This window comes from Oncorhynchus nerka, linkage group LG3 (assembly GCF_034236695.1).
Source record: "Oncorhynchus nerka isolate Pitt River linkage group LG3, Oner_Uvic_2.0, whole genome shotgun sequence".
In the NCBI taxonomy this organism is placed as follows: Eukaryota; Metazoa; Chordata; class Actinopteri; order Salmoniformes; family Salmonidae; genus Oncorhynchus; species Oncorhynchus nerka.
In genome coordinates this window covers 8527153-8549622 of record NC_088398.1, presented here as the reverse complement: position 1 = coordinate 8549622, position 22470 = coordinate 8527153, and the positions used below count along the sequence as shown (strand labels likewise).

The 22470-nt window shown below is 43.0% G+C and overlaps 2 protein-coding genes across 2 annotated transcripts; both read left to right on the top strand.

The window, feature by feature from the left end:
- Positions 1–3137: 3137 nt before the first annotated feature.
- LOC115101601 (probable ATP-dependent RNA helicase ddx6) lies at positions 3138–17206 on the top strand. The gene is made up of 13 exons (XM_029621065.2): positions 3138–3691; positions 4702–5746; positions 5841–5945; positions 6064–6193; positions 6778–6924; positions 10507–10601; positions 12172–12294; positions 12466–12594; positions 14003–14119; positions 14249–14312; positions 14411–14512; positions 14654–14865; positions 15141–17206. Exons 2-12 carry the CDS (start codon positions 5510–5512, stop codon positions 14860–14862), a joined length of 1458 nt encoding a protein of 485 aa, XP_029476925.1. The 5' UTR covers positions 3138–3691; positions 4702–5509; the 3' UTR covers positions 14863–14865; positions 15141–17206.
- Positions 17207–18651: 1445 nt separating this feature from the next.
- LOC115101635 (mitochondrial import receptor subunit TOM40 homolog) lies at positions 18652–22394 on the top strand. The gene is given in 11 exon segments (XM_029621097.2): positions 18652–18758; positions 19269–19408; positions 19411–19470; positions 19902–19969; positions 20189–20281; positions 20390–20491; positions 20602–20707; positions 20962–21084; positions 21179–21255; positions 21504–21606; positions 21741–22394. Coding segments are annotated over 10 exon segments (1011 nt in total). The 5' UTR covers positions 18652–18758; position 19269; the 3' UTR covers positions 21881–22394.
- The last annotated feature ends 76 nt before the right edge of the window (positions 22395–22470 follow it).

Below are 22470 nucleotides of genomic sequence, written 5' to 3'. Positions count from 1 at the left end.
GTAGGGATTCTTCAATAAAGTCTTTGTTGTCATTCAACGAGAGATGACTTATTTTCACACACATTTCATTGACAAATACTGCACCAAATATCTTAAATAGATGTAAAATTGTGCGACTTAGATTGACTATTGTTTCTTAGATTGACTATTTTGAGAAAGTATATACTGGCTACGGTGTCTAAAAATGTAAAAACAGTACTATTGATGCATTTTCTCTTTTTTTTCAAGGGAAGGTCTTTTAACACCTAACTGACTTCGGCTAGGCGCCAGCCTAACTGAAGCATGCTGACGCCGTAAGCATCTGCCTCTGGTGCCAAAGGTTGAATTTTCAAATCCAGCGATAGAAAGTTTTTGTATTTGTGTTTTAAGTGTAACAAATCAAATCAAATGTATTTATATAGCCCTTCGTACATCAGCTGATATCTCAAAGTGCTGTACAGAAACCCAGCCTAAAACCCCAAACAGCAAGCAATGTAGGTGTAGAAGCACGGTGGCTAGGAAAAACTCCCTAGAAAGGACAAAACCTAGGAAGAAACCTAGAGAGGAACCAGGCTATGTGGGGTGGCCAGTCCTCTTCTGGCTGTACCGGGTGGAGATTATAACAGAACATGGCCAAGATGTTCAAATGTTCATAAATGACCAGCATGGTCAAATAATAATAATCACAGGCAGAACAGTTGAAACTAGAGCAGCAGCACGGCCAGGTGGACTGGGGACAGCAAGGAGTCATCATGCCAGGTAGTCCTGTATCCCAAACCTTAACCCTTACAGTGAATTCAGAAAGTATTCAGACCCCTTGACTATTTTTTTGTTACGGTACAGCCTTATTCTAAAATGGATTTAAAAAAATGGATTGAGGGAAATCTACACACAATACCCCATAATGACAACACAAAAACAGGTTTGTAGAAATGTTTACATAAATATTCAGACCCTTTACTCAGTACTTTGTTGAAGCACATTTGGCAGCGATTACAGCCTTGACTCTTTTTGGGTATGACGCTACAAGCCTGGCACCTGTGTATTTGGGGAGTTTCTCCCATTCTTCTCTACAGATCCTCTCAAGCTCTGTCAGGTTGGACAGGGAATGTCGCTGATAATGAGGATCCAAATAAATAAATAAACTACCACCCTCCACATTTACATTTACATTTAAGTCATTTAGCAGACGCTCTTATCCAGAGCGACTTACAAATTGGTGCATTCACCTTATGACATCGTCCGCCAACGACTGAGGACACTGCCACTCTCCCTCCGCAAACATGATTGAGGACACCGCCACTCTCCCTCTGCCAACAAATGAAGAGACTGCCACTCTCCCTCTGCCAATGATTGAGGAGACTGCCACTCTCCCTCTGCCAACGATTGAGGAGACTGCCACTCTCCCTCCGCCAACGATTGAGGACACTCCCACTCTCAATAGTAAATGAGGAAGACAACAGGTACTCAACTATTCCCCTCTTTTATGAAGTTACTCATCCTCATATTGTCAGATGATGGTTGGAGAACTGAAGACAAGGTTGGTGGGCAGTGAAAAATGCTTTAGTAAACCTTTTGCAGTAGGTGTAATGTGTGATGACCTAATGTGTTCCCGCTGGGCCCACCCATACTAATAATGTATGCACACAACTGTAAGTTGCTTTGGACAATAGCATCTGCTATGGCATGTATGATATGGATGGTTTCACATATTGTATGATATTATATGGAATGTTTCACATATTGTCTGATATCATATCCTAATATCATCCTTAAAATAAAACATCTTTCTTAGCAACCCCCACCATTCTTGCACTAACCTGCGTCTTTTATTACTAGTATTGATGTAGCTGTTTATTTGTTTTTATTACGTTTTACTTGCAATGAGTGTGATATACCACTGAGGAAGTACAGTTCCCGCTCAGCCCAGTCAAAACTGTTCGCTGCTCTGGCCCCCCAATGGTGGAACAAACTCCCCCACGACGCCAGGACAGCGGAGTCAATCACCACCTTCCGGAGACACCTGAAACCCCACCTCTTTAAGGAATACCTAGGATAGGATAAAGTAATCCTTCTCACCCCCCCCCCCCCTTAAAAGACTTAGATGCACTATTGTAAAGTGGCTGTTCCACTGGATGTCATAAGGTGAAAGCACCAATTTGTAAGTCGCTCTGGATAAGAGCGTCTGCTAAATGACTTAAATGTAAATGATATGTGGTTGCCTTACCGATCTTTATTAGTTGAATGGTCTGTGCTATGCAGAATCCTTGGACGTACTACCCATTGGAAGTTTAAATGTATAATGGTTAAGCAAAGGGTTATGGTTATTATAGGTGTTAAATGAGGCAACATGCTGGCGCCTAGCCGAATTCGACTATCCGAACCGAGTGTGCTACTTCGACCTACGCTTGAAAACGAGGGGGAATGTCAATAGTACTTTGTCAATTTTGAGACGCCGTAGCCAGTTACAGTTCCTCAAAATAGTCCGAATGTATCGAAGATATCCCAATAAATATGTCATTCATATTTTTACGTTTTTACCGAATAGATCTTAGACGCGTAATTGTACATCTGACTAAGATTGTGTGTGCAGTATTTGTCAATTTAAAAAATAGCATTAAAAACGAGTTGTCTCTGGTTGAATAACAACAAAGACTATATTGAGGAATCCCTACTGTTGACCAATCACCGACGAAGGGGCGTAGACATCGGCACCGAACTTCGGCTTTCCTCCAGAAAAAAATGTAATGTGCCCGAACAGCCGAAAAAACCCTCACCGAAGTCCAAAACTAACACAAATGTCGTCATAATATGTGCACGAACTCTACCGAACTGTTTCGTATGGGAAGCAAGTGTTTTACCGTAGGGACGTCCCAAGGAACCATATAAGCGCTATTCATTTTGAGTTCGAAACAGGACACGTTGATTGGATAGTTCAATGTACCTGCGCAGCCAGACGAACGAAGGGTTCCATTAGTTACCACAGCCACAAAGTCAACGTGGTTATATCGTAAACATTTATTTAAAATAATAATAAATGATTTGTAAGGTTAGGCATACGGTTTAACAGGTTAAAATCACATTTGAAGAAGATAAATGGGTGGGGCGTATTACTTTGTGGCTGTGGCAACTAGTGACGACCCAGTAGGAAAGCGAAAGAGACAACCAGCTGAAGGCGAGCGTGCGGCCATGTTGAATTGTAATTTTGTTTTTAAAGAAGAGACAAAAGAGAGACAAGTCGGTGGGTTTCACGAAACTGGAAGCAGATAGCGCTAACCAATTTGAGTTCGAAACAGGACATGCTGATTGGATAGTTAATGTACGTACCTACGCAGCCAGACGAACGAAGGGTTCCATTAGTTACCACAGCCGTAAAGTCAACACTGGTTATATCATAAACATGCATAAAAATAGGTTTATATTGTTAGGCATACGGTTATCAGGTTAAAATCACATTTTAAGAAGATAAATTGTATAAATGGGCGGGGTTTAAGACTTTGTGGCTGTGGTAACTAGTGACGACAGTAGGAAAGCGAAAGAGACAACAAGCTAAAGGCGAGCGCGCGGCCATGTTGAATTGTCTTTTTTTTTTTTAAAGAAGAGACAAAAGAGAGACAAGTCGGTGGTTTTCAAGAAACACAAACAGTATCGTAATACTTGGAACATTTGCTTTAATTAAGTTAACGAGAGAAGACGTCCGATGAACATTAAGGTAACATATTGTATTTGTTTGAAGTAGCTGCATGGGCGCTACTCGACTGTCTAGGCTAGTATGTTTGAAGAACGAGAATCGAGTTATTTATTATAGTTAGCTAACTAACCAGCAATGTTTGCAAAGCAAACGTGCTAGCTAGTTATTATTAATTTTTTACTTTATAAAATCTGTCGAATGTCTATCTAAATCGCTAGCCTCAACTCGGACTTGTATCGTGAAGTTACTGTTAGCTTCAAAGTTGTCAGTTAAACTAACTCGGCCATAAACTTCGATTAACACGTTATCACAGCTAGCTAGCTAACGGTAGTTGACTAGCTAACTTCACAGCTATAGCTTGGTACGTTCGCTTAGCTAATCTACTTTACCGGGCATTTAATGCCACTAGGTAGCTAGTTAGTATCCGCGTAAAGTGTGCCTATCGTTAACGTTACTGTGGTCACACAACCAATCACACACAACCAATCATTAGTTAGCCATCTAACGTTTGCTGGTAAACCAAATGTGGGTCTATGTTGGCTGTTCAATTTATTCATTGTCTCACGAGTACACTAAGCACCAACTCGGAGATAACGTTAACTGAACTATTTTGTTGAGCTCAGTCCTAGTTTACTAATGTAGTGTTTTATCACAGCCAACTTGTGTGTAACTAACGTGTGCTCGTAACTTCTTAGGTTTTGGATCTTGTTAAAACAGTTTTCCTGTTGCCCCAGACCACTGCACTTGGCAACTAGCTAACTACACTTATCATATCGACCATTTTTACCACGTAACCTAACTATCTAGCTAAACACCTTGCTAATCTGTCCAGTTACCTAGTTACACGTTAAAACTAAAATGCTCAAGTTTATCGCTAATCGAATCTATCAGGAAATTAACATGTTCTATCATTTTTAAAGTACATAGTTAGTGGTTGTTTTTGTTTAAAAGTTGAGACTTGGTTTCATTAATAATTTAGACATGTAACATTGGTGTTTTTGTCCCTGTGCTGTTTTGTTGGTTTCGTGCAGGTAACCTGGAGTTGAATGCAAATGCAACTAAGGGTGTCAGCTCCACATCTACCACAGCAAAAGAAGAGCACAACAGCAGAACACACATTGACTGTCCAAGTGAACAACACAAAGGGTTGGGACTATTACCCTCAGTGTTTTGTACCAGTCATTTTTTGAGGTTGCCAATAGCAAAATTGCCTCATAATACACCAAAAAACACACCAAGTTGAAAGACTCAGAAACATAGGAATAGTTCATGTGAATCAGAGGACAGTACAGGTCTGTTTGAATGTAAAAGACTAAAAGCACTTGAGACTCTAACAAAGAAACGTACAACCACTTCAGTCCAGGAAAAAAGCTTAAAAGGTCTTTGAACATAGAAACAATATTAAAAATAACAGGTTGTTGTACACAGAACTTCAGAAAAGGCATTTTTCACCAGGAATAAGACTGCTTCAGGATAATTTACTTTAGATGTTTGAACTCTGTTGAATTCTGAAACACGTTCACATAGGTTTGATTTTGAGCGGATATATGATCAATTTATTCATATAAATGCTAATTTCTCCCTTTTTGGGGAGCATCTTGTAAATATACCATTTTCGTATGCCAGACTCTTCTTTTCAAGAGGTCTGTACGTATAAGTGTATACATAAATTCTTTAAATTAGAAATCCTGAAAAATAGGTTTTAGTTTTTTTTGTGAGTTAAATAACACAGGGACATTAGTTCCACGAGTGGAAAAAAATCTCTAAGGAAACATTGAACAAAAAAGTTTAGCTGAGTGACTAAGGAATTGACAGACTGAAGGAAAAGCTCTCTAAGCCATGTCTACAGCAAGAACGGAGAACCCAACATCCATCATGGGACTGAACAAGCCCAATGGGCAGTTTAGAGGACCACTCAAGCCAGTTGGACTATCAGGATCCCTGGCAACTGCCCCACAACCAGATGCCCAACAGAAGGGAGGTAACATTCCCCAGGGCAGTGGGGGTATCCGGTTTGGCGACGACTGGAAGAAGTGCCTGCAGCTTCCACAGAAAGACTGCAGATTTAGAACATCAGTAAGTCCTAGTGACACATTCACAGTTTAACAAAGCAAACCCATCAATCACTAATGACCCTAGCTTCAACCTTGACCATCTACTCTTTCCCCAGGATGTGACATCGACCAAGGGGAATGAGTTTGAGGACTACTGCCTGAAGCGGGAGCTACTGATGGGGATCTTTGAGATGGGCTGGGAGAAACCATCTCCTGTACAGGTGACTTCCCTCTGCTGCTCTGTCCATGACTATTTTGGAACTTTGTTGAATGTGTGTTGGTGTTTGCTCATGTTTGTGGAACGGTCTCTCTCACCAACCTATGTCTGCCTGTCCCCAGGAGGAGAGCATCCCCATTGCTCTGTCAGGAAGGGACATCCTTGCCCGGGCTAAGAACGGCACCGGGAAAAGCGGAGCCTACCTCATTCCTCTCCTGGAGAGGATAGACCTGAAGAAGGACCACATACAGGGTGAGAACTGCACCAGCTGCTATTCAATACCATTTCAACATCAATCCATGTCATCTCATTTGCTTGTTTTAATCAATGTTGGTACAAAGTCCATCTATGAAATCTGCCCTGAATGTTTTATGATTAATTTGGCCTATTGTGATGTAATCACTGGTGAATACTCCTATGTAGTTGCCTGAACAATTCACTAGATTGATGCACAAGTAAGCACACATTCAGTGTATGGAGAGGGCATTGCTACAGCTGAGTACGCCTGGTGGGACACGGAATCTGACATATGGACAGACCCACTGTCACAAACCTAACGCCCACACACAGTGTGCTGTAATAGAGCTTGAACACGGGAACAGTATGCCACAGATTCATAATGTCAAGGCCACTTGAGTTTAGTGAGTTGGATAAATTACACTCAGTTAAGCCAGTGCCTGAGCTCATTACCTGTCAGGGAAATTTGGCTTTTTTTTAATGGTCTCCGGTTATAGGTTATTTATTCCAATTTATTTGTGGAGATCGTTTTTCTCTTGTCCCTCATTCCCCAAACCCCTTTTTCTCTCCTCTGTCCTTAAATTTCTTCCTCTCCGCAGCCATGGTGATGGTTCCTACTCGAGAGTTGGCCCTGCAGGTGAGCCAGATCAGCATCCAGGTGAGCAAGCACATGGGCGGGGTCAAGGTCATGGCCACCACAGGAGGCACCAACCTGAGGGACGACATCATGCGTCTGGACGAGACTGGTAACAGCTACTGGGGACAGGCAGTCGAAAGGGTTATAGTGGCTGTAGTGTAGTAACCAATGTGTGAAGAACTACAGCTGATCATAGTTCTACAGATGCTATGCATATTGTTTGCTTGTGTGACTGACACTGAACTGTGTTACTTTAACTTTACATCTAGTTTGGCTGTTGATCAAGAGACTTGCCCATGTTACACAACAGCACATTGTGCAGCTCCTCATTATGTGCCTTTATATACTGTACTTACTAGGGCTGTAATGATAAGTCCCCGATTCAAATGTTTGATACACTACATTACCAAAAGGATGTGGACACCTGCACGTCGAACATCTCATTCCAAAATCATTGGAATTAATATTAGTCCTCCCTTGGGGCAGTTGGCATTCTCCTGGTATCTGCCAAACCCAGATTAGTCCTTAGGACTGCCAGGTGGTGAAGCTTGATTCATCACGCCAGAGAATGCATTTCCACTGATCCAGAATCCAATGGCGTTGGAGCTTTATAACGCCACTCCAGCTGGCGCTTGGCATTGCGCATGGTGATTTTAGGGTTGTGTGTGGCTGCTCGGCCATGGAAACCCATTTAAAGAATCTCCCGACGAACAGTTCTTGTGCTGACGTTGCTTCAAGGTAGTTTGGAACTCCACAATGAGTGTGGCAACTTCAGCAGTACCACTTCATTGCTGAGCCATTATTGCTCCTAGATGTTTACGCTTCACAATAACAGCAGAAACAGTTGACCGGGGCAGCTCTAGCGAGGCAGAAATTTGATGAACTGACTTGTTGGAAAGATGGCATCCTGTGACGGTGCCACATTGAAACTCACTGAGCTCTTTAGTAAGGCCATTCTACTGTTACTGTTTGTCTATGGAGATTGCATGGCTGTTTTTATACACCGGTCTGCAGCGGGTGTGGTTGAAATGGCCAAATCCACTCATTTGAAGAGGGGTCCACATACTTTCGTGTGTGTATATATAGTGTGAGTTGTTTGGTCCGCTGTAACGATAGGTCCCTGTTTCAAATGTTTAAGGTATGAGTGCATTGATCCACGGGACCCCAAACAGATCCAAATGTAGCATGCATTGTCAGAAAATCTATTCAACTGTTACGAATCGCCGGAAAACTTTTTTGTTTTTTTTGCTCAAATTACTTCTGAAAATAATATTTAATTATGAAAATACCAAATATTTTATGGCAACCGTGTTGTCTCCTTCAGTGTTGAACTGATTGTTATGTTGACAGTCATTGATCTAGAAGTAATTTTGCATGTCCAACAACCCCAGTCAATATCAGTAGCCTTGTCAAACTGCGTCCTGTGTTCAGCTTCGCACGCTGACCAACGATGGGTAGGTCTATTCCTGTTCTGGTATATCTGCGACTCACCCTCAGCATTCAAATGTTTAAAATGGCTTGCTCTATTAGCCTTTATTAGTTGAGTGACAAGGGCATACATTTGATTTGGATTGTTCAAGTTCACTATCAGCAGTAGTTTTGCTTAAAACAATCTGTGTAGTCATTTTTAGGTGTATATGGTAAAGTTGGTAATTTCATAATGGGGACAGCAATCACTTTTTCTACCCGTATTACATGGTCGAAACTAGAGAAGAATACAAGCTCACTCAGAGTCCGTTAACCTCCAAACGGTCTAAACCAGGGGTATTCAACTCTCACCATACGAGGTCCGGAGCCTGCTGGTTTTCTGTTCTACCTGATCATTAATCGCACACGCCTGGTGTCGCAGGTCTAAATCAGTCCCTGATTTAGAATGAATAATGAATCAAATGCAGTGGAACTGACTTCGGGGTCCAGAGTTACGTTTCAGGAAACCGGCCGATTATGAGACTGGTGAAATACAAAGTTGTGTTATATATTCATTGGCTATGTCATAGCAATATATTTTTTTTATATAAAAAATATATATATATATATTTATACATTACTAGCTCCTCTAACACTTAATCGGCAAAAATGACATTCATTGGTGGGTGATTTTCCTTATGGCTCAGATCAGATGCCTACAAGCATCATTTACTCACAGACTAGTGGTTAGAGCGTTGGCTGTATTGAATCCCTGAGCTAACGTGGTCAAAATCTGTTCTGCCTCTGAACATGGCACTTCCCTGGTAGGCCGTCATTGTAAATAAGAATTTATTAACCTTTAACTAGGCAAGTCAGTTAAAACCTCTTAGCGCACGGATCCCGATTAAGTGATAAAAATTTGAAGTTGGAGCGAGCCAAGTTCAAATGAGAAAATCGTAATATTAAACATTCATGAACATACAAGTGTTATACATCATTTAAAAGCTTAACTTCTTGTTAATCCAACCGCGTTGTCAGATTTCAAAAAGGCTTTACGGCGAAAGCATACCGTGCGATTATCTGAGGACAGCGCCCCGTATACAAAAGCATTAACATTTTCCAAACCAGCAAAGGCGTCAGAAATAACAATAAAATAAATTGCTTAACTTTGAGGATCTTCCTGTTTGCAATCCCAAGGGTCCCAGCTACACAACAAATGTTTTTTTTTTTCAATACGGTCCTTTATAGCCCCAAAAAGTCAGTTTAGTTGGCGCATTTGATTCAGTAATCCACTTGTTCCACAAGTTTAACATGCATACAATGGAATAATGCTTAAGTACATTTCCAAAAAGAAATCCTAAACTTTAGCACGGCTAAACTGTTGTCTTGAGACATGGATACTTTTGTAGCCATTAATGTTTTCTTGCGCCACAGACAGTTGGCTACTGAACATAGCTAATGTTTAATGTCAATAGCCATGTTGGCTATAATGTCTTTACATGTTAGCTATGTTAGCTAGCTAACTTACCGGTCGCGCAGTTCCTCTACCACCTACACCTTCTCCTCCAGCTGGTCCACATGAATGGTCTCTCAGCTCCCTTCTTTTTTACGGCGTCACTGTCCCTTGCCATACCCCGGACGGCACAGACACTCGGCCACTCAAGCCCATCCTTTATTTTTGGTCTCTGCAGTGACCCCGCAGTTATCAAGTCTCCCCAACAGCAACATTTTCCTGGCTGCTCTTTCCTCCATTTCATCTCTTTTCTTGGTTATCCGTTTTTGATTTTGATATAGCTAGTCTGATGGCTATAATGTGTGAAGAAAAATAACCAAATCCGATCATCCCTGTCACATAGGCTTATTTGGTTCAAGCACGTCACTGTCAATGCCACATGATATTTACAAAGTTCCTAAGAACATTTTGAGGATTTGCATTTACAAACTATCTTATGAACTTAAGATTTTTTTCCCCCTTAAACATATGTTTTTTTCATGTTTTGTGAATCCGGACCCTAATCTTCAGTTTAGAATGCAATTTGATTAATCAGCTGTGTTTTCTAGGGATGGTGTCACACTTTCTCCAATCAGGCCCTTGAGGACTGGAGTTGCCCACCCCTGCTCTAATCAAACCGAGTCACACTGAATCGCTTCAAACTAAAACGTATCATACCTGTATCGGAGACAATTTGTCTGGATGCGTAACAAATCGTCTTAAAGGGGAAAGATGCACATCCCTAGTACTTGATGTTTATTTTCATTTTCTTTATCTCGTCCCTTGTCTCAGTGCATGTGGTGATAGCTACACCAGGCAGGATCTTGGACCTGATAAAGAAGGGAGTGGCCAAAGTGGATAAAGTCCAGATGATGGTGATGGATGAGGTGAGCGTCGCTGGTTGTTTTATTAAAGCGGCATATGTTATGAAATCTGGAAAGTGTATATACTCCGTAGTTGCACGTTTAGTTTTTCTACAGGAATTGTATTGGTTTAATAAGCCAAGTGAAAGTAGAAAGTAGCCCCACTTTGCCACCTACTCTCTTCGAACATAAACTCAGCAAAAAAAGAATGTCCCTTTTTTTCAGGACCCTGTCTTTCAAAGAACGTCACAGATCTTCATTGTGAAGGGTTTAAACACTGTTTCCCATGCTTGTTCAATGAACCATAAACAATAATTAATGAACATGCACCTGTGGAAAGGTTAAGACACTGACAGCTTACAGACTAGGCAATTATGAAAACGTAGGACACTAAAGGGGGCTTTCTACTGACTCTGGAAAAACACCAAAAGAAATATGCCCAGGGTTTCTGCTCAGCTGCGTGAACATGCCTTAGGCATGCTGCAAGGATGCATGAGGACTGCAGATGTGGCCAAGGCAATAAATTGCAATGTCCGTACTGTGAGACGCCTAAGACTGCGCTACAGGGAGACAGGACGGACAGCTGATCGTCCTCTGTGGCAGACCACGTGTAACAATGCCTGCACCGGATCGGTACATCTGAACATCACACCTGCGGAACAGGTACAGGATGGCAACAACTGCCCGAGTTACACCAGGAACGCACAATCCCTTCATCAGTGCTCAGACTTTCTGCAATAGGCTGAGAGAGGCTGGACTGAGGGCTTGTAGGTCTGTAGTGAGGCAGGTCCTCACCAGACATCACTGGCAACAACGGCGCCTATGGGCACAAACCCACTGTCACTGGAATAGACAGGACTGGAAAAAAGTGCTCTTCGCTGACGAGTTGCGGTTTTGTCTCACCAGGGGTGATGGTCAGATTCGTGTTTATCGTTGGAAGAAATGTGTGTTCTCTGGAGCGGGGTCGAGGTGGAGGGTCCGTCATGGTCTGGGGTGATGTGTCGCAGCATGAGGTTGTCATTGCAGGCAATCTCAACGCTATGTGTTACAGGGAAGACTACCTCCTCCCTCATGTGGTACTCTTCCTGCAGGCTCTCCAGCATGACAATGCCATACTGCTCTTTCTGTGCGTGATTTCCTGCAAGACAGGAATGTCCGTGTTCTGCCATGGCCAGCGTAGAGTCTGGATCTCAATCCCATTGAGCACGTCTGTGAACTTGCAGGTGCATTTGGTGGAAGAGTGGGGTAACCTATCACAGGAAGAACTGGCAAATCTGGTGCAGTTCATGAGGAGATGCACTGCTGTACTTAGTATCTGGTGTGCCCACCAGCTGCATTGACTGTGACCTTTGATTTTGACCTCCCCTCTGTTCAGGGACACATTATTCCATTTCTGTTAGTCACATGACACTGGAACTTGTTCAGTTTGTCTCAGTTGTTGAATCTTATGGTCATACAAATATTTACACATGTTAAGTTTGCTTAAAATAAATGCAGTTGACGGTGAGAACTTTTTTTTTTTTGCTCAGTTATGTTAATGTGCTGAGGCTGCACTCAACTGGGTCATCAACAAATGTGTCCTGACTCTCTCTAGGCAGACAAGCTGCTGTCTCAGGACTTTGTGGTCCTGATCGAAGACATCATTAGCTTCCTGGCTAAGGGTCGTCAGATCCTACTCTACTCTGCCACCTTCCCCATCAGTGTGCAGAAGTTCATGGTGAGACGACTTTCCTTGATAACTGGGGGCTAGAGAGTACGAGAACAGTGGGAGACCAAGGGGAAAATGTGCATGGAGATTCAATGAGATAAATGAGTCTGAATTAAAAGTTGACAACTGAATTGTCTTTACTTTCAATTGCAATATGTTTACCCCTTTCCCCCTCTCCAGGCGAAGCACCTTTCAAAGCCCTATGAGATCAACCTGATGGATGAGCTGACACTGAAGGGCATCACCCAGTACTACGCCTACGTCACTGAGAGGCAGAAAGTCCACTGCCTCAACACCCTCTTCTCCAGGGTGAGTGTGTCGAAAGCTGTGGAGGTAGTTTGTTGAGTGCATTCGGAAAGTATTCAGACCCCTTGACATTTGTCACATTTTGTTACTTTACAGCCTCATTCTAAAATGGATTACATTATTTTTTTCCCCCTCCCCTCATTAATCTACACGCACTACCCCATAATGACAAAGCAGAAACGGGTTTTTATAAATTTTTTCAAGTGTATTAAAAAAACAAAAAAAACAGATGCGTATTCAGACCCTTTGACGGGAGACTCGGAATTTAGCTCAGGTGCATCCTGTTTCCATTGATCATCCTCGATGTATAAAAAACTTGATTGGAGTCCACTTGCTGTAAATTAAATTGATTGGAAAGGAACACGCCTGTCTAGAATTGTCCGTTGAGCTCGGAGCCTGGATTGTGTCAAGACACAGATCTGGGGAAGGGTACCAAAAATGTCTACAGCATTGAAGGTCCCCAAGAACAGTGGCCTCCATCATTCTTAATGGTAGACTCTTCCTAGCGCTGGCCTCACGGCCAAACGGCAATTGGGGGTGAAGGGCCTTGGTCAGGGAGGTGACCAAGAACCTAATGGTCAATCTGACAGAGCTCCAGAGTTCCTCTGTGGAGATGGGAGAACCTTCCAGAAGGAAGCATCTCTGCAGCATTCCACCAATCAGGTTTTTATGGTAGTGGCCAGACGGAAGCCACTCCTCTGTAAAAGGCACATGACAGCCCGCTTGGAGTTTGCCAAAATGCACCTAAAGACTCAGACCATGAGAAACTAGATTCTTTGGTCTGGTGAAACGAAGATTGAACTATTTTGGCCTGAATGCCAAGCGTCACAACTGTACGGATGGTGGCAGCTTTCCTTCAGATAAGCATGGTGGTGGCAGTACCATGCTGTGGGGATGTTTGAATGATGAACGGAGCAAAGTAAAGAGATCCTTGGTAAAAACCTTCACCCCAGTCTGACAACCTGCTCCAGAGCACTCAGGACAACATTCCAAGAGGACAATGACCCTGCTTACACAGCCAAGACAACACAGGAGTGGCTTCGGGACAAGTCTCTGAATGTCCTTGAGTGGCCCAGCCAAAGCTGGTCAATTTTATTCCATTTTAGAATATGGCTGTAATGTAACAGTGTGGAAAAAATTCACGATGTCTAAATACTTTGAATGCACTAACTGCTTGACGAGTAACCTTAGGTCCCAGAGATATTGCCTCATGTTTTGCTAGATACTAACTCAAGGTGGGTTGGAAATGTGTTCCGTAACTGGTCCTTTACATACAGTCAGAAAAGCTCATTCTTTCAGTCCTAGAGATATTGACTAATGGGAGAGCAGGAAGCCATTTTTCATTCATCTGGGTCATCCATCAATTCATAATGAGTATGTTGTCTCATCAATGTGTCTTGTTCTCCAACAGCTCCAGATCAACCAGTCCATTATCTTCTGTAACTCCACCCAGCGGGTTGAGCTGCTGGCCAAGAAGATAACCCAGCTGGGCTACTCCTGCTTCTACATCCATGCCAAGATGATGCAGGTCAGCTCAGCCGGCCCAGCCACTTGCACTTTCGATGTAGACCGCATGGAATACCTTCACATTAGACAGTGTGTAGATGTGTGTAGCCATGTTTTGCAAACCCTTGCACTGGTTTTGCCTTTGAAACAGGAGTATAGAAACCGTGTGTTCCATGACTTCAGAAACGGACTCTGCAGGAACTTGGTCTGCACTGGTAACATATTTTACTCTTGAGTTGAGTGATTGCTTGATTTAATTTATTTTTATTTTTATAACTGATAGACTGATAAATTATCTTGCCTCCCTGCTTAGATCTGTTCACCAGGGGAATTGACATTCAAGCGGTGAACGTAGTGATCAACTTTGACTTCCCCAAGAATGCTGAGACGTACCTGCATCGCATCGGCAGATCAGGTGAGACCATCCACTGCATTTTCATCACGCTGTCAAATCAGACCTACTGGAACATCATGGTCTTCTCCAGCTACCATCTGCTTTTCTCCTGGGTAAATAGTGTCAAATATAAGCCTGGTGTCTTTTTAACACCTTTTCCAGGGAGGTTTGGTCACCTGGGTCTGGCCATCAACCTGATCACCTCTGAGGACCGCTTCAACCTGAAGTCCATCGAGGACCAGCTGGTGACTGACATTAAGCCCATCCCCGGCAGCATCGACAAGGGTCTGTACGTGGCGGAGTTCCACTCTGCCGACCCAGACGCAGAAGACGAGATCAGAGGCAAGGACGGCGAGTTAAGCGCAGCATAAATGGTAAGGTTTGACCATGTATGCAGAGATGAGTCTCCCATTATAGAAAGCACTCGGTAGTTATTTCACCTTTTGTTTATTTCATCTGTTGAGTCCTTTGAATCCTTGCTGGTCAGTGGTCATATAACAAAATAATTGTGGGCATTAGGGTCTGAACTGAGAAACTGTTGTCATGTTCAGCCTGATAAAAGATTCTCGGTGGATAGGATTGTTGAATAGGCTTTGCTTCTACAATTTGAAAACATTGGTTTCTAACTGGAGCCTTATCTCTTTTCCAGGAGAACAAGAGGCGTCTGGCATTCATCACACCATCCCCTGCTGCGCACAGACATTAAGTTTAGTTTCTGACTGAATATTTAAACAATTCTACAGGATGCTTTTTCTTTTTCAGAGGGGCAAAGTTTATAGCAGTGGTCAGTTTGTTTTGTCACAGTTTACAGCTGTTTTTTAAACAACATGATATGTATCCAACCTGCCAACTGTCAATCTGCTGACTTTCTGTATTGTCAGTATCATTGTAGTGGCTTCTTATACAGTCACATTTCATCATTTCCGGTTGAAAAGGCCCTCCTCGCTTGTCAGGTTCAGTTCCTATAGACTTATTTCTGAGCAGATGACTGTCGAGGAAACCAAAGCTGAACATGTTGATAGGGAATAATGGATTTACTCAAAAAACCAAAAGGACCCCCCCTCTGCTTTAACAGCTGTCTGGGGAATGCTATCATGGTGCTATACGGTGGAAATACGAATAGAACTACATTTTAAAAGTTTCTTTGTTTTTAAGTGTTCGTGCTGTGACTTTAGTCATACATGAAAGGCACCTACATGAATAGTTTGTTGCAGACGCACACTGATGAGTATTGATTAGTTTACTTATTGTTTGTTTATATTTTACAGCCTCCTTAGTGGGGTATGGCACCAGACAGACTCGTAAACTCTTTGGGGCAACAAATCCCTTGGACAAGGAGATGATGGCAATAGAACCTGACACGAAGAGGGCATTGATACAGGGCAAACATTTTATTTAGATACACTGACTTACTGACCCCCCCCCCAAAAAAAATGTTTCTTTTTCTTTAGACATGCCGAAGCCAGTCATCTTATTCTATCGCTCTCTGACTCTTCTGTTCATCTCTCGCACTCTTAACTCACTCGCGTGCCTTAATCTAACCTCCGCTCAGTGTTCATACTGTACGTCTGAATGGATCTGTCTGTGTGAACCAGAGCTCCAGGAAGTAGCTTGAAAGTTCTGTTCTAAAAAGAGCTTCTGGTAATGTGTTCTTTAGCTCTCACCTCAAGTCAGTGCTTGTTTTCTCAGCTTCCCAGAACTCTCCTAAGTGTTTTTAATATGTAGAGTTGTTGAAACTGATCTAAGGTCAATTTTGCATCCCCTATCCTAGTGGTTAATATTAGAATTTTGGGGATGAAAACCTGACCCTAAATCTATCTGTAGCTTTTCAGAGACACCAGGGAGCAGAAATGGTCACACAGGGTGGGGGACCCTAATCTCTAACTCAAGAAGGGATTTGTTACACTACTGGCAATTGTCATTGAGGAATCATAGCATTTCAGTCATATTTTCTCACAATTGTTATGCAATATATTTTTCCTCTTTCGTACAGCTATATTGGGTAGTCTGACAGAGGAATGGTTGTGTTGAGGGAAGATTGTAGCAGTACTGTCATTGGCTACAGTACAGATCTACTTTTAAAAGGATAAAATATTGCCAAATACAATCTTATAGCGACAACCCTAACAGATCCTACAATCTTCAACATTAGAGATGTAGCAGATGGCTGGCCTCCGCATTGAGTTTAGCACCAGCAGAACCAAACAAGGACCATTGTCATGCATTATTTAAACAGCCTACAATACTGAGCACTGTTTCCCCACATCTGGCTCTGGAGTATCCCTGTAAATACTAGAGTTAATTTAACTTATTCCATTGTCAATTATCCTCAATTGAGGCACTTGAGCACTGAAATGGGACTTATGATTTGAGCATTGTCAAGTGTCTGTGTTTAACCAATTAATAACGTTTTATCTCAGCACACCAGCCGCCCACAGCAACAAGCGATAGCTTTGGGACAAGGCTATAAAATGGGCAAGAGAAGCAACATTTGCCAGGGGTACTCCAGGGCTGACTATGGTAGACTTGATGACTTTTTTTCCCTTTTTTCTATCCAACTTATTTGGTTTGAGTAATGCTCCTGTTGTCTTTTTGGCAGAGGTCACCTGCTGAGCTAAAGTGGTAGGAGGATGGCTAAGCAAAGTTTATTCTCGTGCCAATTGTGTCAATGCCAGCACCTTTGAAGGAATCAAATAAAGGCCTGCTGATTCTCCATCCCTGTGACTAAGTTTTTGTGTGTCTTGGTTCATCACACTGAACGTTGTTTGTGTCAAGTTACACATTTTATCAGTGGTCAGCTAACATTGTGGAAAGTATGCATAACCTATTTGGCATAGGCCTGTCATGAAACTAGCTATATGTATACATTTGTATTTGCTAGGGCAGATGTGGTGTTAATGATAAATTGGGAAAACATTCAAGATACCATAATATACAGTACCGGTCAAAAGTTTGTACACCTACTCATTCAAGAGTTTATCTATAATTATTTTTATTTTTTTTTACTAATTCCTACATTTGTAGAATAGACATCAACTATGAAACAAAACACATGTAGCAACCAGTGAAGTGTAAACAAACCTAAATATTTGAGATTCTTCAAAGTAGCCACCCTTTGCCTTGACCGCTTTGTACACTCTTGGCATTCTCTCAACCAGCTTCATGAGATGATCTTTAAGCAGTTTCCACATGCTGATCACTTGTTGGCAGCTTTTCCTTCACTCTGTGGTCCAACTCATTTCAATAGGGTTGAGGTCGTTTTTTTTTTGTAGAGGCCTTAGTTATCTGATGCAGTAATCCATCACTCTCCTTGGTCAAATAACCCTTACACAGTCTGGAGATGTGTTGGGTCATTGTCCTGTTGAAAAACAAATGATAGTCCCACTAAGCGCAAACCAGATGCGATGTTGTATCGCTGCAGAATGCTGTGGTAGCTATGCTGGTTAACTGCCTTGAATTTGAAATCCGTATCACCAGCAAAGCACCATCACACCACCCTCATGCTTCATGGTGGGAACCACACATGCGGAGATCAACCGTTCACCTACTCTGCGTCTCAAAGACCCAGCGGTTTGAAAATCTCAAATTTGGACTCGTCAGACCAAAGGATGGATTTCCACTGGTCTAATATCCATTGCTTGTGTTTCTTGGCCCAAGCAAGTCTCTTCTTGGTGTCCTTTTTTGGTTACTACATGATTCCATATTTGTTATTTCATGTTTGTCTTCACTATTCTAGTGTATAATTTTTTTAAACTTAGAGAGTAGGTGTGTTCAAACTTTTGACTGGTACAGTACATTCTACATGTAGAAAGAATCACAGGAAGACTAGCACTGTATAAGAAGATTACCCTGGGAATGTCTTGCTTCATGGGAATGAATGAAGGCGCAAAATAAGCCTATTAATGTCGTATTCAGGTGCTAGTCGGAAGTAGGAAACTCGTAAATGTTGGACTTCCTTACTGGCTGTAGTTATACACGTGTTGCATTCAACCCATACCCCAGTTCAGCGACTTAGTGTTCAACTAGAATAGTAGATCAGTCATTTCAGAGTTCCCGACTAGGTCCTGAACCCAGCACAACACGCAATATTTAGGATTTTCCTAGTAGTTGGATGTGCTGGCCAATGGTGGTTGAGTTTGTAGGTACACTACCCAATCCATGAGGTTATAGGGGACGGAGGGCGGGCCAAAACGTGCACCGGAAGGTTGTGGTTGAACTTTGCCGGTGTGTAGCTAGAATTACCGCCGGACACGCACAAACAGTCAACGTGAGTAGCTCGCTAACACATTTGAAGGACAGTTGCATGAAATAGAGGACTCTAAAACCGATGTCTTTATTACAGATAGCTGATGGTGTTACAGTTGTGTTGTCAGAAGCATGTACAGTGCTGCAATTGTTATCGCTAGCAACATTAGCAAGCTAACGTTAACTCAGTCAGTCAAGTCGACCAGGTCTCAGAGCATTTCGTATTCTTCTGTACGTAAGTCTGAGACACTCCATTATGTATGATACAGTATCTTACGTTTGTTATGGTTGCATAAGACAGATGGTTACTTAAGGCCACAACGAAAGGGGATTGTGGTTGGTATGGGTGGGCATTTGTTACCTTGCTAACGTTACGTGTTTGGCTTAAATACCCTTTGGCCTTGACCTAGCTGTGTTAGTCTTTGTCCCAGTTAATGCGTAGAGTTGGATAGCTAGCCACTAGAACTATTAACATAACATCAAGTATCTCACCCCTTCTCTCTCTTTGTGTCTCTCCCTCATCCTGCTTCAGCATGGGCAGTGTGTTGGCTGCCAGCTCCCCCCCTCCCCCAGGCAGTGGCGTTGTCCAGGGGGCCCCTGGGTTGGTGTCAGTCCCCCCAGGGTTCTCCATGCCCTCCGTCCCTCCCCCCTCTGTCCCGGGACAGCCAGCGGGTGAGACGGGGAGCCCCCCACCAACCCTGGTACCTATGAGGAGTGTCATCGCAAGTGCAAAGGTAAGAATCATACAGTCATGTCATGCGGTCCGTCATCAGCATTGTACAGGTGCATCTTTCCTGTTCGAATAGACTGGGCAATGACGGTGCAGATTTTATGCTCATATTTATTTGAGAGGTGTGTTTTTCCTCTGACATAAGATGTTTTCTGTCCCATATTTTAGATTGTATTAAATGTTAAAATTGTTTTCATTAAATAGTTTCTGTTTTGACCAGAGACTTGGACAACTCTAGTGTCCAAAGGTCAGGTTTAGCAAGGGCAGCACCATTGACTTTCACCATTTTGAAATCAACTGGGTGGGGCTATTGGTTAGGGAAGGATCACATAATTCCTTCCAGGTCATCAGGAGGGCTCAGCCCATGAATTATACTTGTGAGCAAACATTCCATAGCAAACATTCCATATCTCTATGGTTCTAACGTCATTTCAGAGGTGTTCCCCATCCAGATGGAAGGAGTGCGACTGGTGGTCAACAAGGGCCTGAGTAATCACTTCCAGGTCAGTTGTGGAGCTAGAGGAATATATATTCTAGATGCAGCCAGTCGGTAAGTTAAAGTCAGCGTTAGTATGCATTCTGTTGCAGCTATTATACAATGAAAAGGAACTATATAACCCTCAAGGCTGTAAAGCTCAAGGTGGTGATTGTCCTATTTCATATGGATCAGAATACTGTATTGTTTGCCACTTTATTGGATGTCTGCTGTATCTGTTCTACAGGTCAGTCATACAGTCACTCTCAGCACCTTGGCTGAATCTGGCTACCGGTTTGGTGCCACCTACGTGGGCACTCAACAGACAGGACCTGCTGAGGTAAACTGTCACTTGACTGGTCTGGAAAATGTCTCAGCCACTTTACCCTAATATTATTATATTCTAATAAAGTTGTTAATGTACGTGTTGAACCCTCCCCCCCCCCAGTCCTTCCCAGTCATGGTGGGAGACATGGACAACACCGGTAGTCTGAACGCCCAGGTTATCCACCAGCTCACCAGCGCTGTGCGCTCTAAAATAGCCATCCAGGTACGTCACTGTGAAGAGTGGAACGCAACACCTGGATCAGGAAGTTTGTATATTAAACTTACTGTTTATTCATCTGTCCATTTCCAACAATGCCTTTGTTATTTCAACAGACTCAGCAGCACAAGTTTGTGAACTGGCAGTGTGACATGGAGTATCGTGGTGATGACTTCACTTCTGCTGTTACCCTGGGCAACCCAGACGTCCTCCTCGGCTCTGGTAGGATTGTTTTCTCATCATCAAAGACTTCACTGGTGGTCCATGATGCTGCAAAACGACCCATCTCTCCTACAAGCACATTTGTGTGGAAGCTTCATCACTTAAAGCAATAATGTTCTTGTTACCCAGCCTTTTGATCACACGTTATGATGGCCTCTGTTTACAGAGTGAACGGGCTGGTTATTATTCAGACATGAGTCCTTTATTCTTGTGCTCTACTGTAACATCTATGATGACGATGTTGCTGTCCTCAGGTATTATCGTGGCTCACTACCTTCAGTCCATCAGTCCAGCCCTGGCGTTGGGAGGAGAGCTGGTCTACCACCGGAGGCCTGGGGAGGAGGGAGCAGTCACCTCCCTAATGGGCAGATATACAGGTGAGACCCCCGCACCACCTCACCTTCTGTTAGAGCCAGGAGCTTTTTACTGGTCAGGTCACTGAGATTAATATTCTTCTTGTTTTTACTCCAGGCAATAATTATGTTGCCACATTGACTCTAGGAGGTGCTGGTGCTCATGCAACATACTACCACCGAGCCAATGACCAGGTACCCAAACTAAGCTATCCTATCACCTAGCCCCCAGTCTAGACCACAAAACTCCTCAAACTTTAGTGTGGATCACTGTGCAAAACAGTTGGGAGAATCCACTGGTATCCTACCATCTCGTGACCATGCTAATGGACCATGCCTTTTCTGACATGGAGGTGTTAGCCCACTGAAATACTTGAGGCTATGTAGCAGCACAGTGCTAGGTCTGTTTGTGAGACCATCTTGTTGTCGTTCTACCAACTCAGCTGCAGCTGGGGGTGGAGTTTGAGGGCAGCATGCGGACGCAGGAGACCGCAGTATCGTTTGGGTACCAGCTGGACCTCCCTAAAGCCAACCTGCTCTTTAAAGGTAAGCCACTCTCTGTCCCTCGACAGCACAGCTATTCAGCCAGACCTCTAGGATTAATTGAGTGAGTTGAGCAATTTGTCAATGATTGTCCCAGGTCTGAATTATTTCCTGATCAGTCCCTCCCCTGTCTCCAGGTTCGGTAGACAGTAACTGGGTGGTGGGGGCGGTCCTGGAGAAGAAGCTGCTGCCCCTGCCTCTCTCCTTGGCCCTGGGAGCCTTCCTTAACCAAAAGAAGAACAAGTTCCAGTGTGGCTTCAATGTCACTGTTGGCTAGACCTCCAGCTGCCTCCGACACACTGGGACCAGCACAGAAACACACAGTCCTGGGCTTGTCATGTATCTACTGGATTCAGAGACTCTCCTATACTGTGCATTGTGGGGCAGAGTGAGCGAGGGGGTTACTCTATACCATGGAGCCAGGCCTACATATTGTAGCACAAGTCTATTTCCTTCTGGTATATATGTGATACCCAACGAATAGAGAGCATCAGGTGATGCAGTCCAACATGTGATTAGACTAATATTGTCGCTGTCTGATAACTGCATCTACATTTTTGGCAATTTCCAAACAATACAGAAACTATAGGGCTATATTTTACTGTTAATGAATATACAATTACTGAACTTCAGAAGTATTTTGAATACATTTTCCTGGTCCTAGAGTCATGAAATGTGCAGAGTACACTTACTGCTTTCAATATATGTAATAGAAATGGAGTTGGAGTTCTCACCAGACCGTGACAATATTCTGAAATGCATTTAGAATCATAAACAACTTTTGTATCTTTGGTTTTTGATGTTAAAGACTGGTTCTGTGTCCGTGTGCTGCTATGAATGGTTTTTGATGTTAAAGACCATTAAGGA